Source organism: Periplaneta americana, chromosome 17 (assembly GCF_040183065.1).
Source record: "Periplaneta americana isolate PAMFEO1 chromosome 17, P.americana_PAMFEO1_priV1, whole genome shotgun sequence".
NCBI lineage: Eukaryota > Metazoa > Arthropoda > Insecta > Blattodea > Blattidae > Periplaneta > Periplaneta americana.
The window spans coordinates 7354617-7372079 of NC_091133.1; the positions used below are offsets into that span (position 1 = coordinate 7354617).

General features: G+C 35.9%; 1 protein-coding gene across 3 annotated transcripts in view; it reads right to left on the reverse strand.

The window, feature by feature from the left end:
* The window catches only part of LOC138693174 (zinc finger protein 391-like), a 73156-nt gene that overhangs the window by 47498 nt on the left and 8195 nt on the right, over positions 1-17463 (reverse strand). For all 3 annotated transcript variants that reach the window (XM_069816887.1, XM_069816888.1, XM_069816886.1), the window contains exons 2-4: positions 16139-16239; positions 6357-6542; positions 5248-5330 (exon numbers count right to left, since the gene is read on the reverse strand). In XM_069816887.1, the coding sequence (XP_069672988.1) occupies positions 5248-5330; positions 6357-6542; positions 16139-16234 (365 nt within the window). In that variant the 5' untranslated portion in view covers positions 16235-16239. The remainder of the gene's footprint in view (positions 1-5247; positions 5331-6356; positions 6543-16138; positions 16240-17463) is intronic.

Here is a 17463-nt window from a genome sequence, read left to right on the forward strand (position 1 = left end):
ATACATGGATTCAGTATGACGAAAAAGATGACAGAGTTTATTGTTTTTTGTGTAGGTCTATGTGTGAAAACGAGAGATTGCCTCAAAAAATTGTTACTGCGAACAAGGATTCCTATAATGCATTCGTTAAATATGGCTTTAAGAACTAATCTGTTGCTCTAAAACGATTCAAATCTCATGAAAAAAGTAATTTGCATATGTGTTCAGTTAGTACATTTTTTTTTAGTAGGTTATTTTACGACGCTTTATCAACAGCTTAGGTATTTAGCGTCTGAATGAGATGAAGGTGATAATGCCGGTGAAATGAATCCGGGGTCCAACACCTAAAGTTACACAGCATTTGCTCATATTGGGTTGAGGGAAAACCCCGGAAAAAACCTCAACCAGGTAACTTGCCCCAACCGGGAATCGAACCCGGGCCACCTGGTTTCGCGGCCAGACGCGCTAACCGTTACTCCACAGATGTGGACTCAGTACAAATAGTTCAATGAAAAAAGGAGTAAATATTCTGTCATCAATTAGTCATTCTAAAGCAAAAGAAATGCAGGCTGCTACAGTTTGTTTAAGGAAAATTTTTACTTCAATATTGTTCTTGTTTGCCAAGGATTGCCCTTACGTGGTCATGTTGATGAGTCTTCTAATTTTGTCAATCTTCTGAAATTACGTTCCAAGGATGTAACCGAACTGAAACTACGGCTTAATCAGACTAGTTACAGGTGGATGTCTCATGACATAATTGATGAGATTATAACATTGATAAGCATGTCTCTTCGGAGAATTTTGATTCAACAAATAAAAGAATATGATTTATATGCATTAATATGGGACGAAACATCCGATATATCAATTAAAGAGCAGATGTCTGTTTGTTTTCGTACTGTTGACCAAAATTTTGCTGTTCATGAGTTGTTTTGTGGTTTTTATGAGCTCCCATTAACTGATTCAGATAACCTGGTTAAATCTGTGAAGGATATATTATTAAGATATTTTATTTCTGTGAACAATTGTCGTGGGCAATGCTATGACAGCGCAAAAAACCTTAGCGGTTTGTCTGCAAGGATTACAGTCATGGATAAAAGAAATTCAACCCAGGGCTATTTACATTCACTGCTTGACTCATTCCCTAAATTTACTTCTTCAAGACTCATTTAATAACATTCCAGTATTAACAGATATTCTGTCAATTCTCAAAGATTTGATTTAATTTATTCGTGGTTCACCCAAGAGGCTAAGAAAGTTCTAAAATCTTGAACATTTGCTTTGAGATTCTCATGACATTGAAGCAGGTCAAGGTTTAAGACCATTCTGTCCAACGAGATGGTGCATGCGTGTTATGTCTCTGTTGTGCATAGATAATAATTATGAAGTTCATTTGCAATTTCTTAATGATAAGCAAGATGAAAGAAATGATGCTGGTGCAAAAGCTAAAGGATTTCTAAAATGTCTCCAAAAATTTGAAACTATGTTTCATAGCAAGATGATAATTTTTGTATTCCAAAGAATAGGAAAACTTAATGCAGTACTTCAAAAAGTTTCATTGAATTTCTGCCTTACTCATAATTCTGTAGATGCTGTTTTGTCTTCAATAGAAGGAGCCAGAAATGCAGACACATTTTTATCACTTTAGGAACATGCTAAAGAAAAGTGTGATGCTTTGCAATTAAGTCTCTCCACTGTTTCACGCCCTAGAAAATTACCATTAAAATTAGGAGGTGGTGACAAGCATAATTCATCAGATATTCAAGAAAAGTTGCGAATTTGATATTTTGAGGTAGTGGATCAAACTGTAAACAGCTTTAAAAGCAGATTTTCGCCCGAAACAATGTCGCACCTTGTCAAAATAGAACAGTTTTTATTAGGCAAAGGAGATAGTAGTTGCGTTACTTGACGATTTCGACTATGCTAGACTGACTCTTCACAGAGATATTTTGTTGGATGTGGTAAAACAACATAATGTTACACTAGATAGCTTTGAAAGTGTAGTGCATATATGGGTAGGACAGAGGATGACAAGTGTGTAGCTCTGAAGAACATGTTACCAGAATATGTAAAATTATTGCGACTTCTTTTAACGATACCTGTATCCACGTGTACTGCAGAACTTTCATTTTCTCCACTTCGAAGATTGGAAACTTACACCAGAGCCACCAAAAACCAAGACCGATTAAATCATGCAGCATTATTGAACATCCATTCTGATCTTGCAAGGGAACTGAACCTGGAACCTCTAATCAACGAATTCATCAGCAAAACAACTGTCAGGAGGAGCACGTTGCAGTCTCTCCCTATTTAGGTGAGTGATCATGTATTTTAAGTTAATTTTGTAGCATTTACATTTGAATCGCTCCATACAGAAAGGGCTTTAGTCCATTAGACCTAGTTTTGAGAACACTCAAGAAAACATTCTGTAAATGCCTACTCTATTCCTTTCTGCATAGAACTCTGAGCCTGATGCTTCAGTTTCTATCTTTCCAAACATTGGACTGAATACCTTTCTGCACAGGCCGATGGAGCCACCCATAAAGATATGATTTCCATCTATATCTCGTTTTTTGAAATGTGTGACTGAAGCCCTTTCTGTATGGACCGATTCATTTACTATAATTATATAGGGGGTAATTATGAGTTTTAAAGTTAACATGATGAGCATACCCCAAGATTTTCAAATGTCGGCGCCTATGCACTGTAGGAACAGAAAATTTCACACTTTCTATTTAGACTCATCCAACACCCCTTCGAAACGGACGACTTCAAGTGGTAAATTTAAAGATATTGTCTTTGCGCATTATTTGCAAGGCCTAAGTGACAACTTACCGATGCTACCCGATTTACTCCAGGGACATAACGGGGTTTTCAGTCTATATTTTCATGCGTGAACAATGTAAAGAGAAGCACAATATGCGGAATGTGCGATTCAAGAAAACCACTCACATCTTCTTCTGACTCTTCCCTTTCACATGAACGACTAATTTTTTTGGACCTAGCCAAAAGTGCTGTTGTTTTGGTATTGCCGGTTATTTGGGTGCTGGATACAAGGGATTTTACTGTAGTGAATACTCCAACAGAAATATGTTTACAGACCAAGGGGCATTATTTTTCTCAAGTGAACGTTTGATGATACTTATGACAATGCTAAAGGCGTTAAACAACAGTTTTCAAGTGACCAAGAATAAGAAATAAAAGACACTAATGAAATAAGGAAACAAGTGAAGTTCCGGTTACTGTATTTGATTTAAATATCTAACATTTTTCACTCTTCATGGGCAAGTGTAAATAATGCATTTAGATAGCATAACAAATAAAGATATTAAATAAGGGTAAACGTAATGAAGAGGTGAAAATGATACAATGAGAATTAAAACATACAAAAATAAGCCACCGGCGTAGCTCAGTCGGTTAAGGCGCTTGCCTGCTGGTCTGAAGTTGCGCTCGGGCGTGGGTTCGATCCCTGCTTGGGCTGATTACCTGGTTGAGTTTTTTCCGAAATTTTTCCAAACTGTAAGGCGAATGCCAGGTAATCTATGGCGAATCCTCGGGTTCATCTCGCGAAATACCATCTCGCTATCACCAATCTCATCGACGCTAAATAACCTAGTAGTTGATACAGCGTCGTTATATAACCAATTTTAAATAAAATATATAAAAATATTCCTGATGTATCAAGACGAAATGATGCACTGAACAAATTATATAGAACTGCTGTCATTATAACAAAATCCGAAAAGAACACTGCTTCTTGCCAACATTGCTTAGGGATATAGTGCTCTATTAGTCATTGTTACATTATGTCAGCATTATAATAAAAATGTAAAACATGTGGCAACATTCACAGTGGTCGAATTGCACAGCACGAACAGAGCGATCTAGCATGATGCACAGGGACTGCAAATGCAATAGCAATAATGAGAATTAAAGTAGTGATATCTGATCGCACACTACAAGAGATCATGATTCTCAAAGGACAGCAGAAAAATACGTACAGTAGAACCTCTATTATCCGTGGTAATGAAGGGGGTGGACTGAACGGTTAATCGAAAAAGTCGGATAATCCGTATCATAAAAGATTTTAAGCTCGGCCATACCGAAATGTAATAATTATACACCTGGTAGTAGCCCTTAGCACTTTAATACGCCTCATTAAAGTACACCTATTCATTATAATTCAGTTGTTCAGCCAATGAGTAATCACCATTGTACCATTATCAATTATTCTCGGATATGCAATCGAAAGACAATTAGCGAAAAGTCACGGAGGCTGGAAATCCAATACTGTCGCAGAAGGTTATGTTCTGTTACTATAATAATTAGCGTTAATTGTAAATAATATTCAAATAAATTCAATTTGTCATCTCGTTTTTCAATTCTAAATCAATTTCCAGGTTATATCAAGCCTAATGTTCATGTTATTCTTTACATTATATCAAGGTCAGTGACGTTCGTGCCTCGGAAAAAATCAATACTTTCGCGTCTGCGCACATATCACAATTCAGGTCAGTTCCGCTCCTCACATAACCATAACATGAATACTTGCGCTTGCGCTCGTTTCATAAACAAACATACTCGCATCTTAATTACTACCATTATAGCCTCGTTGCATAATGTACTATTCATAAATTAAGTGGAAATACAAGAACACTAGAAGTCCCATGTTGGAGATTTACATATCTTTTTTTTTTAATCGCTTTCAGTTGTACTCACATACTTTGAAGCAACATTAACCACAGTTTCTCCTTTCTCAAACCTCTAAAATATTTGTAATTTTTTTCATTAATTAACACAATACGTTTTCTTTGACAATTATGGAAGACATTTTGCATAACTGCCACTCTAATAGTAAAGATAAGGTCTGAATGGTACACGGGATTGTGAAAGTTCTTGAGGTAATTTCTTTGAAAGCAGGTAATGACTATTTTACAAGTAACTATTTCTGTTGCCGACAGCAAAGCATTCCTTTTGGAAAACTACCTACAAACATATTGTACAGTACTTCATATTTTTTCTGTAGCAAAAAAAAGTCGAATAATCTGACAATCGGTTAATAGGGTGACGGATAGTTGGAGTTTTACTGTAAAGCAGGACATATGGTAATGATAATTCAGTACCAAAATAAGGTGAGGCGTGAATATGAATAACTATATAAATATATGAGAAACAAAACCGTACAATACATTATAAAATTTGTCCTACGTCATCATTAATTGAAGCTATGAAAGACTGAAAGACGCATAACCAGCACATTACACTTACCTTTCAGAGAACACTTCATCCTCCTCTGATGATACTTCCACTTTCTGTTCCTCTTGAACTCTGTTCAGATGGCACAAATCTTGCTGGAAAAGTGAGTAAATAATGAAGAGAAGGTTACTTTCCCAAGCATTGAAAAGTTACAAAGAAATTCCTTTCCTAGGCAGAATAAGTTTTCCCATGCTTTCGAGAATATTGTCTGTTGTCTACCAGAAATATATGTTTGTGAATTACTAGTTTATTTCAAATCTAAAATGAAAGCAGTTTAAGTTGAGAAAATATGAGAAAAATTAATAGTATTCTCAATTAATGTACTGTAAAGTACAGATAGTAGAGATGGGTAAAAAAAAGCTGGAACAGTTTATTTGAAACTGTTTCACAGTTGAAACTGTTTCGTATCGAAACAGTTTCGTAATATAACCTGTTCCAACTGTTCCAAAGAGTGTTACATTGTTCCAGTGATATCAACGTTCCACAAGGTTCCAAGAGATAAACAGTTTTCCTCTTCCTTGCTGTTTGCAAAGGCCACATGTAGCACTATCATTGACCTCCAATGGAAAGTAGATAATATAATATCCATGTTCCACCGGCCTTCGTGCAACAGTAGCCTATGTAGGATCGCGCAATTTAATTGTACGAATCAAATTCCCTAATAAATCTCCTAATTATTAGCTGTCCATTGATGGAGAATGTGTTCATGGTACCCTGACATAGTGATAATTATTAATATACTGCGAAAAATATCATCGGATAATGTCATCGTTATTAAACTCTCCTAGGGTTATATGCGTTATTTTTACTAAAATCGATTTATTTTGAATTGTAGTTATTTACTGTACCCTTAATAATAACCTACAACTATCTTTCGTTGTCATAATGCACTGAACAGGTGATTTAAAGATGATTCAAGGGCCTTGAAACATGTTCCCGAAGCAGATGAGAGGTTCAAACAGTTGGAACAGTTGGCACTGATGTTGTAAACATATTCTTATGAAACTGTTATCTTTGAAACTGTTATTTTGGAACAGTTTCGTTCATGAAACAGTTACAGTCGAAACTGTTTCATAAAAAGAACAGTTTATCCTATCTCTAATAGATAGTGAGCCACTTACATCAACTTCAGACTTCAACACAGCAGAGCTGATCGGCATTGGAATGTCTTCATCTTCACATTTTACCACAGCAAAGCTAAAAGGCACCGGTGTGTCTTCAACATTTACATCCGATGTGAGATCACAGCTGTGGTCCATGCATTCTGTCTTCATGCCCCCCACTTGCAGATTCGATAAATTTCTTTCCTACAGAACATACAGACATCTCAAGAAATAACTTCAAATAAGTTAGTTTCATGTATACTAGCCATCAATCTGTTTCTGCCTGGCAGTCATTTGCTACTAAAATCTGAAGAAAACTGAATACAGAATGGAAACCAAAATCTTACAGAACAGAAGCAACGATTTATAATAACAGGCGAGGTGTTTCTTCGGAAAATAGCTTACATAAAAACATAATAAGTGTAAGAGTTTGATTTCTATCCTACCCCAAGTGCGGCAGTCTTTTCGAGTACCGTAAACTGGGGTAAAGAGGATCACATGTGGTAAAGTGGATCATATGTGTATTGCTTAGATAAGTCAGCACTACATGGATCACACATGCAAAGAAAACCGTTCTTCTATAAATGCCACTAAAAATAGTATTCTTTGCATGTGTGATCCATGTGGCGCTGACTTATCTAACAATACATATATGATCCACTTTACCACATGTGATCCTGTTTACCCCAGTTTACGGTACGACATTTTGTTATTTAGGACAATACAACGTGGAATTTTAAACATATATCACTAGTACCAAAATTTGAAAATATCAATCGAAATTAAATTGTTACTAAGCATAGAGATTGCAATTATTTACTCTTTTACCAACCTCACAACAATATTTTGATATACAGAGTGGAAGCGAAAGAACCCTAGGATAGATTACATGAAATAAACAAAAAATGTATCATACGTTTTGAGATTAAGTGTATGGTTAATTAAATAACTGAATAGAAAGTTCAAACATGCTGGCAACATCGCAATGCCCAAGATTCCTCATGAAGTCATTGAACTCATCCGAAGTCAGAAGTAAACAAAAGGCTACATATTGCAAAATCAAGCGACTGCTTCAGTCCAGGTTTTTCTCGACCAAATTTAAGACCTCCTCTTCCTTGTTACCAATTTCGTTTGTTTATCGACCCCGATTGCGAAATGTTGGAATTACACTGCCCATGTCATAGACCAGCTAGCAGACAGCTATGAATATCTCTGCGCTGTGTAATGAATGAATGAATAAATAATATAGCCATGATGTCCCATGTTGTGCAAAGGCCTATTGTGCTGCGAATAGAACCCCCTTTAGGCGCGTAACACACTTGCAGAGTTTTCGCCAGCGTGAAAGAGGGGAAAAGCCTCCTCCACACACTTGGCGAGTTCTCGCTATCACAGATCACACCTCGCTATGATCATCTATGCACTACCTTCATGAAGAAAGCATTTTTCTGATTATAGTAATCACTCGTTGGGGGAAATATTATAGGTTATGTATTTACGTATATTGTCGTACTTAAATATATAACTTGTAAGTATATTGGCGTACTTTACAAATTAGGTACGAACGCTTTGTTGAATCTGAGTATTCAGATGATGAGGAAATGGAGTTACATGAATATAGTTTGTTCATGAAAAGAAGAAGTAGGCCTAAAATTAAAGCCAGAAATATCTGAAAATCACATTGTATCTTACGAAAATAAGGGCGAGTTTTGGACACTGGTTTCGATTTGAATGATGATACGTTTAGGCGTTATTTCAGGTCCAATGGACCACAGTTTTTTTTTTTTTTTTTTTTGCCTATCATGATATGATAGAGAATGCTTTGCTATATCCCGATTAAAATTACATGAACTGTTAAGACATACAGTATATAATAGTCTTATTCGTACAGCCCCTATTTTTGTGATAACGTCCGTTTTAACTGTAAAATAAGATAACAATTTTGTTTTCTTCTTCACGTATATAACCGCGTGCAGTTTATTCATAATATTCGCTATTATATTTAATTATAATGTATCTTTAAAACATTTGTTGTTATTTAAAAAAGAAATCTTCATTATTCGTTGTGTTCGATATGTAACTTTTCTGTTCGTATACTTACAAGTCTTGCCCTATCTCACTGTTTCAAAATACGCTAACCGGTTCGTGCTTGCTACTGCTGAGTTGTGGCTTCCCTTGTTTACATTTTTACCTTGCAAGCATGACAATACTGTACGAGATGGCGAAGCGAAAGCAACTTTCAGAAGATCTGAAGAAAGTTATTATTCAACTTGTCCTTAAAGGCAAATCTTTAAGGGAAATAAGTAAAATTGTTGGACATACACATTCAACAGTTCAGCATATTGTAAACAAATTTAATTATGAAGGGTCTTGGAAGAATTTGAGGCGAAAACCAAAAGAAAGAAAATTAAATGAATGGGACGAAAGATACATTGTACAACAAATTCGACGTGACCCTAGGTTGTGTTGAAAAACTGCGTTCACAAGTGCAAGACACTATAGGAAAAGAAATGTCTAACCAGACCATTCGTCGTGTATTGTGGAAACACGGATATCATGGCAGGGTACCACGTAAGAAACCTTTTATTAGTGAGTCAAATAGAATAAAAAGACTTCTATTTGCAAACGAACACGTTTCTAAAGAGGAGGACTATTGGGATCGTGTAATATGGTCCGACGAGACGAAGATAAATCTTTTCGGCTCAGATAGTTGCAACAGAGTGTGGAGGAAGGCAAACTCTGCCTTCAGGAAAGAAAATACTATTCCTACTGTAAAACACGGAGGTAGTTCCATCATGATATGGGCCTGTATGTCTTGCTCTGGAGTCGGAAACATACACTTCATTGATGGAATTATGGATAAAATGATGTACAAGAATATTCTTATGACAAATTTGAGTGAAAGTGCTAAAAAATGGGCTTCCAGGGTAGTTATATATTTCAACATGATAATGACCCTAAACACACTGCCGAAATAGTCAAGACCTGGCTCATTTTGAACGTTCCCCATCAACTCAAAACGCCACCTCAATCAGCGGATTTAAATTCTACCGAACAATTGTGGCCAATTTTGAAAAGGAGGGTACGAAATAGCAAGGTAACATCCAATCCGGAGCTCAGAAGAATAGTGGCAGAAGAATGGCAGAATATCACCCCAGAGATTTGCAAGAATCTTGTCTCTTCAATGAAAAGAAGATGTGAGGAAGTTATTAAAGCCAAAGAATGTGTTACAAGATATTAATTTTGTGTAATAGTTGGCAATTAAGACTTAGAAAAGTACAGATGTACGAACAGAAAAGTTACATAAAATGTGCACATTTTTTTTACTTTGTTTATTTATAGTGAATTGAAAATTTTGATGAAATTTATTTTATATCCTGAAAAGAAGATACTGTTTTTTCATATTTTAATTTAACCCATTAAAATAAATTATATTTTCGTTAACAAAATTGTCTATTTTTAATAACAATATAACTGTATGAACAATATGGTTACATACTGTATACATACATTATTTCAAATGTTTAATCAATACTATTAAATCTCATCAAAATAAAATATATCCCTATTTATTTTCAGATAATCAGATATTTGTCTCCAGATTTCTTCTTTAAGTTTCGTGTTTTTATAGTTTCCATCCCGTGTATCATATAAATAGGCCTACGGGTGACATCGTACAAGTTCGATAAGTTTCTGACTGCAATTATCAGCCATCTTTCCTCATTTTCAAATAAAAACAATACAATTCATCGCCACCTGTAATCTCTTTTTCTACATTCAATCGTCATAAAAAGTATAAATGTCAAACATCTTTGATAAATGTGTCAAGAAAATTCGCTGAGCTACCGATTCCAGCGAGAAACTCACGCGAAGTTTTTGCCTTGAGCGAGAATCTCTTCCAGTGTGTGGACGCCCATTTGAATCCATGTTATCAATGTATTAATTTTCTCGCTGGTGAAAACTCTACAAGTGTGTTACGGGCCTTAGAGAGGGTACTCACTTGGTAAGCTAATCCAATATTTTGACACGTATGTTTGCTATTTTCAACTAACACTTTCACAACCACAGAGTTTACTATCTACAATATTTAATACCCTACCGGAAATCTTTCTGCATACGCATGTAGAGCGACATGCCAGTTGCGATACGCTAAATTGAATGGTAGTACGAACTTCACTTAAGATCGGAAGATAACGTAATACCACAGTCTAGTATATACAGTCAGGAAGCTTAATACTTACTAAATATGCAAACCTAGACAGTTGCAATATGCATCCATAGATAGTTGCTCACCACCAAGATCGCTACTAGCGCCTCATCACAAACTCTTTCCCTAGCAGACGATAAAATGTATTGTACTTTCGATATCGTGTTCTTTTGAAAAAAAATTAACACCTTCCTTCCACTATTGACATATGAAATACATAAGGTTTATATATTACTTTCATAAAATATATATTATATTCTATAAACTCACCTTCCTGGATCTTTCGGAAGAAGGATAACTCTAACCTATTTTTCTTACAATTTACAGTACTACAAACGTCTCCTTGTCCAATATTATTATACAAATTATTGTATTTTAGCCATTTACATTTATTACAACCGATAACGAACATTTCACAGTTTACATAGCTTTTCACAAAAATGCGAAATACGGCACAGTCAATGTTTTTCGATCTAGACCAGGCCGTAATGTTTGTTCGGGTTTTCTATTTCAGTGTATGGATCTCAGTGTAATATTATGTTATAACTTTATTGCTTATCATTGCTAAGCTTTATTTACTGTAATGTGTTATAAGTTCCGTTTACTTCTTGTTGCATAATATGTTGCAGAAATAATTACAAGACTGTGTTATTTTAATGTGAAGAGAATTTTACATGTTAACATAATCTGTTCACGTTAACAGTTCAAGTTTAAAATGAAAGCTCTTTTGAGGTTTAATAAAAAAGAATTTATATTGTGATTTCAATTTAGCACATCTACCTTCCTTAATTTTAGACAAAACATTTATCATACCACTCTTATCAAATTAGTGTGCGTACAATTGTGTTACTTCATTAAGTAGTAGATAAATACAATAATTCATTTCTCAATTTTAGTATTGAAATAAAGACAAATTGAATGTCCGGGGTATCATACATAACATTGTCGACCTGGTTGGCGAGTTGGTATAGCGCTGGCCTTCTATGCCCAAGGTTGCGGGTTCGATCCTGGGCCAGGTCGATGGCATTTAAGTGTGCTTAAATGCGACAGGCTCATGTCAGTAGATTTACTGGCATGTAAAAGAACTCCTGCGGGACAAAATTCCGGCACAACCGGCGACGCTGATATAACCTCTGCAGTTGCGAGCGTCGTTAAATAAAACATAACTAACTAACTACATGACATTATGCTTAATTACAGAGTGATTTATATAGAACTGACACATTTCTTTCATTAATTGTTTCAAAACGAATTGTGCTAGCAACAACTTATTATACCTAAAATGTTTAGGAATTTTGGGAGATTATTTACCTCTATAGCAAATGTTGAAAATGTCCTCCATCCTGCATAAGGCAAAACTCAACACGTCATTCCATGTTACTGGCCACTCGTTGGAGGACTCTGTTGTTAGCTTGAATCTCCTGTGTGATGTTGTGCTTCAGATCGTCCAATGTCTGGGGACGTGTGGCGTAAACCCTGTCTTTTAAGTAACCCCATAGAAAGAAGTCTGGCACTGTCAAATCCGAAGATCTCGGTGGCCACAGCTACTCAAAGGGCATACCAGAGAGAATTTGGTGTTCGCAATCCTCCCGAAAGAAACACAATACTGGGACTGGTAAACAAATTGGAAACAATTGGATCTCTGGTGAGTGACAAGGGCAAGCATCGTTCATCTAGGCTTCCCACGGTTGCTGTTGACATAAGAGCACGACTGGAGCAGTCACCCAAAAAATCATTAAGACGTTTGTCGCAGGAGACAGGGTACACCTACTCAATGTGTCAGACAGCGTAAAGCCATATAGGGTTACGGTTGTTCATCAGCTACAGGAACCAGATAAGGATAAAAGATTGAATTATTGTCGTTGGTTTCAGACGTTCATTGTGCAAAATCCTGCCATATTGTCCATCACTTGGTTCACAGATGAAGCATGGTTCCATTTATCCGGTTATGTGACAACCGAATAATTTCCAGGAACCTGTGGCCACCGAGATCTCCGGATTTGACAACGCCGGACTTCTTTCTATAGGGTTACTTAAAAGACAGGGTTTACGCCACACGTCCCCAGACATTGGACGATCTGAAGCACAACATCACATAGGAGATTCAAGCTAACAACAGAGTCCTCCAACGAGTGGCCAGTAACATGGAACGACGTGTTGAGTTGTGCCTTATGCAGGATGGAGGACATTTTCAACATTTGCTATAGAGGTAAATAATCTCCCAAAATTCCTCTACATTTTAGGTATAATAAGTTGTTGCTAGCACAATTCGTTTTGAAACAATTAATGAAAGAAATGTGTCAGTTCTATATAAATCACTCTGTATAATGTATGATTGCGAATTTAGGAATATAAGTTAAATATAGTAAACATAACCTATAATTTTCATATGAATGGCAAGGCATTGGAGATCACTAAATTTCGACAGAAAGGGGCAACTCGTACAGTAAACATAACCTATAATTTCAACATATCTAAATATCCGTGCGTTGCAATTGAACATTATTGAATCGTGCATAAATGAATGTACAAGAATTTCGCAATATCTAATCGAAATAAAGGCAGGTATTACACATACGAACAACGTAATTTTCACACCATAAATAATATTACATCTTAACTCGCTAGTATATTATGTCTGAAGGGTCTCATAATCATTGTTTTAAATTGTATTAATGGAATTACACTACATTTTAAACAAACATATGTTACTGTTTACGCATTCCAACTAATTTATATGGTTGAAACGTTGCGCTTCGTGATCGGGTTAAGCGAGTTCCATGGTCTGCCTTATGGCCTGTATTAGATCATGATAGCTGTGGCACAGTCTATTGTTCCTAGTACTCACAGCGCTCCAAGCAGCTAGCAACTACCACGATATTTGCAAAAAATCATCCCAAGCTTCATGACTGTATATAGTAGACTGTGGTAATACTGGGACAAGACGACCTTGACTACCATTACTCATATCGAAAGAAAGTCGAGCGACAACAGCTGCTCTCAGTTGACACATGTAGTCTTGTTAGTCACGCAACAAATCTGCATAATTTTTATTCAATTTACACGAAAACCGTCCAATCTATCGAAATACGACAAAGGAAAAAAATATTCTTTATTACATTCGCTATTGGTATTGACAGAAATCAAGAGCCTATGCACAGTAATTATCCACAACGACGACATTAAAGTTTACGGAAAAAAAAAAAAAGATAAAACTTTTTTTTTTCGAAAACTATAAACATCCCGCCGATATGGTATTACACTTTTTTATTATACTCGATATTAACAATTCGATCTGCAAAGCTGCAAGTTATTTCACTTTGACAATGTATGTCTTATTAAACACTGTAGCCTATATGTCCACATCTCCTTCAACAGCAGTCATCAGAGTCAATGCTGGTTAAAAAGATCAATTGAATAACATTCATCTGAGCTACAAAAATTTACAATACAATAATAAAGTAAAACAAATAAACCTCTTATCATAAAAAGGAATATTTGCATATATTTCAGGTTTCTTCTTTTTCAACTGTGCCAGTAGGCCTACTATTGGTGCCACTTACGAAAACTAATTTGATTAATGTTTGCTCACTCCTCAATTTGGTCCTCATTTCAGATCTACGTTTATCATCCTTGGACATTTTTTACTGCCCAAAAGTGGTTTAATAATTTTTAAAGATTGTCAAATTGAATTAAGCATTCAACCACAACTCACAAGTTAACTACATAGTAACGCATATCATTACCTGGACTTCACAGCTCTGTTCTCTCAGTAAACAGGGTGAGCACTGATCTCACAGACTAGCGACCTTCATGTCAAAACTGCTTCCTATATCCAGACTCGAAATCCACACGCAATTCATGTCACCAGTCCAAATAATGACACATTATTGCAAACAGCTAATTACGTCTTGGGAATCTACTCTAACTTGATCTACTCAATATAAAGTGGAACATGCCTGCACTTCTCCCTATGTTAGAAAAAATACCAACAGGGTATTTTCATTGAAGACGGGCACTTGGTTGGATGTAGTTAGTACTACCAACTTTGTAAATTTAGAGTTAAATGTTAGTGATTTTTAGGGATTTTCGTATGTTAGTTCTAGGTTTTTATACTAGGTGTCGCCGTGATTTTTTTTTTTTTAATTTGATAGGTTATACAGTAGAGTTGTGGTATTGGTTGTAGTTGTGAGTTGTAGTCGGTTTGATGGGGTTTGAAGTTAGAGGTTGTACGTTGTACGTTGTGGGGGTTTGATGTTGGAGATTGTACGTTGTATGTTTTGTCTGATGGCCGAAGGGATTGAAACTCTGTCTATTTATGATATTTTTTAGAGATGCGTTAATATAGAAAAGAGTGTAAAGTTTTGTATTGATTTTGGTTTAATTCTGTCGTTCGAGAATAAGAATTGTGTGGATTGTGGTGAAGAAAACTCTGTGTGGTTTCGAGGAATGATCTGGTGAATTTCCCTTATAGACTAAGATGTCATAAGTGTTCTAAAAGAACTTCATTTTGTGTGAATACGTGGTTCAGTTTTGCGAAATTGAATGTACATCAAAGTATTGGTTTAATTTTTTGTTGGTTGCATGGTTTAACTCTAGAAGCTGCTGCATATGAAATCAGCACGACTATTAATTCTGTGTTAGATTATTATGGCTTTTGTAGGGAGGTGGCTTATGTAATTAGTGTTAATAATTCTATTCCTATTGGTGGATTTTGAAAAATTGTGGAGATTGATGAATCTCACATTGTAACTCGTAAATTTAATAGAGGAAGTTTAACACGTAGTGAAAAGCGCCAGATATGGGTTTTTGGAGGAATTGAGAGAGAGAGAGAGAGAGAGAGAGAGAGAGAGAGAGAGAGAGAGAGAGAGTAGGAACTGTTTCATCACGAGAGTAGGTAATCGAGATAAAGATACTGATAAAATCTTTCATTTTGCCAGGGACGAAGATAATAAATGATGGTTGGAAGGCTTACAGAGAACTGATGAAGGAGGGTTATGTGCACGAGGTTGTAAATCATTCGTTAGAATTTGTAAGAGAAGATGATAGGTGTATACATACTCAAAATATTGAAAGATTGTGGAAATCATTGAAGAGCAGTATTAAACGAGAAGGTAGGCCTGGGTGTAAGGACGAAATGTACATTTTTTCAATTTATTTATGTGAATTCTCTGAAGGCTCGTGGATATACCACTCCTAATGCTATTTTGCAAGTGTTTTTACGGGACATTGGAAAAGTTTATCCTGGATATGGGAAGAATGGTTTGAAGCCCGTATCATATACTGGGAGTGAAATGAGTATTGTTGAAGACGTCAGTAACGATTGAATTTTCTTTGGTTAGGTAAGTAATGACTGTGTTTATAATCTTTTAGCTTCGATTTTAGATTGTTTGGTGTAATTTATAGGTTCAAATTTTTACAATTTCTTTTGTTAGTTTTCGTTCGCCATCTTGGATTTTGTCCGTCTTGATTTTAAATTGTTTAGTGTAATTTAAAGGTTCATAGTTGGCAATATGTTTTGGTAGTTTTCGTCCGCCATCCTGGATTTTTCCCGTCTTCTATGAAATTACCAAAAACAGTGAAGTTTTCAGTTTACCTCTGATAAAGCCTTATTCTCTTCTGTTTCATATGTGTTATCATGTGGTTGTAAGTCCAACGAGTCAACCTCAGGTTCCATCTTGATCCAATCCATCACAACTGAAACAAGTATTCTCTAATTAAAAGTGATTTAAAGAAACAGTGCAGCTGATAAACACTTCTTCTCAATTTTCTAACCATGTCGGTAACTAATATCTTACATGAAAATTTGGTACATATTTAGTACAGGTCAGAGTGCTGCATTGGTGTTAAATCGCTCGCTTGAACTCGGTCGAATGTCGCACCCTCGAGTGAGATAAGATCGGTCGTGATACGCTCGTAATAAATAGAAGCAAAGTACTAGGCAGGGGCGATTTCTCCGGGTATGCTATGCTTGCTGCGCAAGCCCAATATTTTCGTAGAATGTACATTTCTCAAAATGGCGTTATGTACATTAAAATTTATTTTGATTTTTGGAATACTGTATAGGCGTAATACCATCCGCAGGTTGCACACCGCAAGTATCGCAACGCTTGCTCGTTTCTCGGAGCTACAGGAAAGACGTAGAAACAGCGAGAATATGATGCGCGCGCAAGTGCCTTCCTCCTTAGTTCGTCCTAGGCGCACATGCTTCTGTTATATGAATCCTCTAGATTCAAAAGCCCCTAAACGCCACTTATGTGAAAATTGACATTTGTATGCCGTTAGATAAATAATGTTGAATAAGAATACCGTGAGATTAGAAATCTTCTTAAATCCATTTAAATAACACAACAAAAATCGATGTGAAATTCAAATCCCCTTCTATCCATCTTATATTACTTTCAAAATCCTCTACGTACATTAGCCAATGACAATCAAGCCATATTAATGATGACTGCCTTCATTGCAAGTGTTGCCAATCTCTGACATTTGTGTTGATTCATTATAATATTATGGTGAGGAAAGGTAGAGCTTATTTACTGCTGACTGTTAATTTTTATACATTTGATTGTTGTGCCATTAGAAAAATAGATTTCTTTTCAAAGAAAATATTTCAAATCGACAGAATTGTAACTTTATGTAAAGGAAGTTTAAAATCACGTGTTGGCCATTTTGTCTATTCTTATGGAGACTGTATTCTTGTTTTCGGTGTAAACAGTATTCAGTGTGATACTGTACTTTGCTTGGAAATATTAAATGAGAAATGAGTGATGAAAGCTGTAATGTTGCTAAAGCTACTCCAGGAAGAGGCAGGAAAAGACTGCGGCAACCGGAAACGTGGAAAAAATCTATAGAAAAGTGGGAAAGGTAAGTTCTTATATTGGTTTTCGAGTTGAGTACGCTTAAAATAGTAGCCTGTTC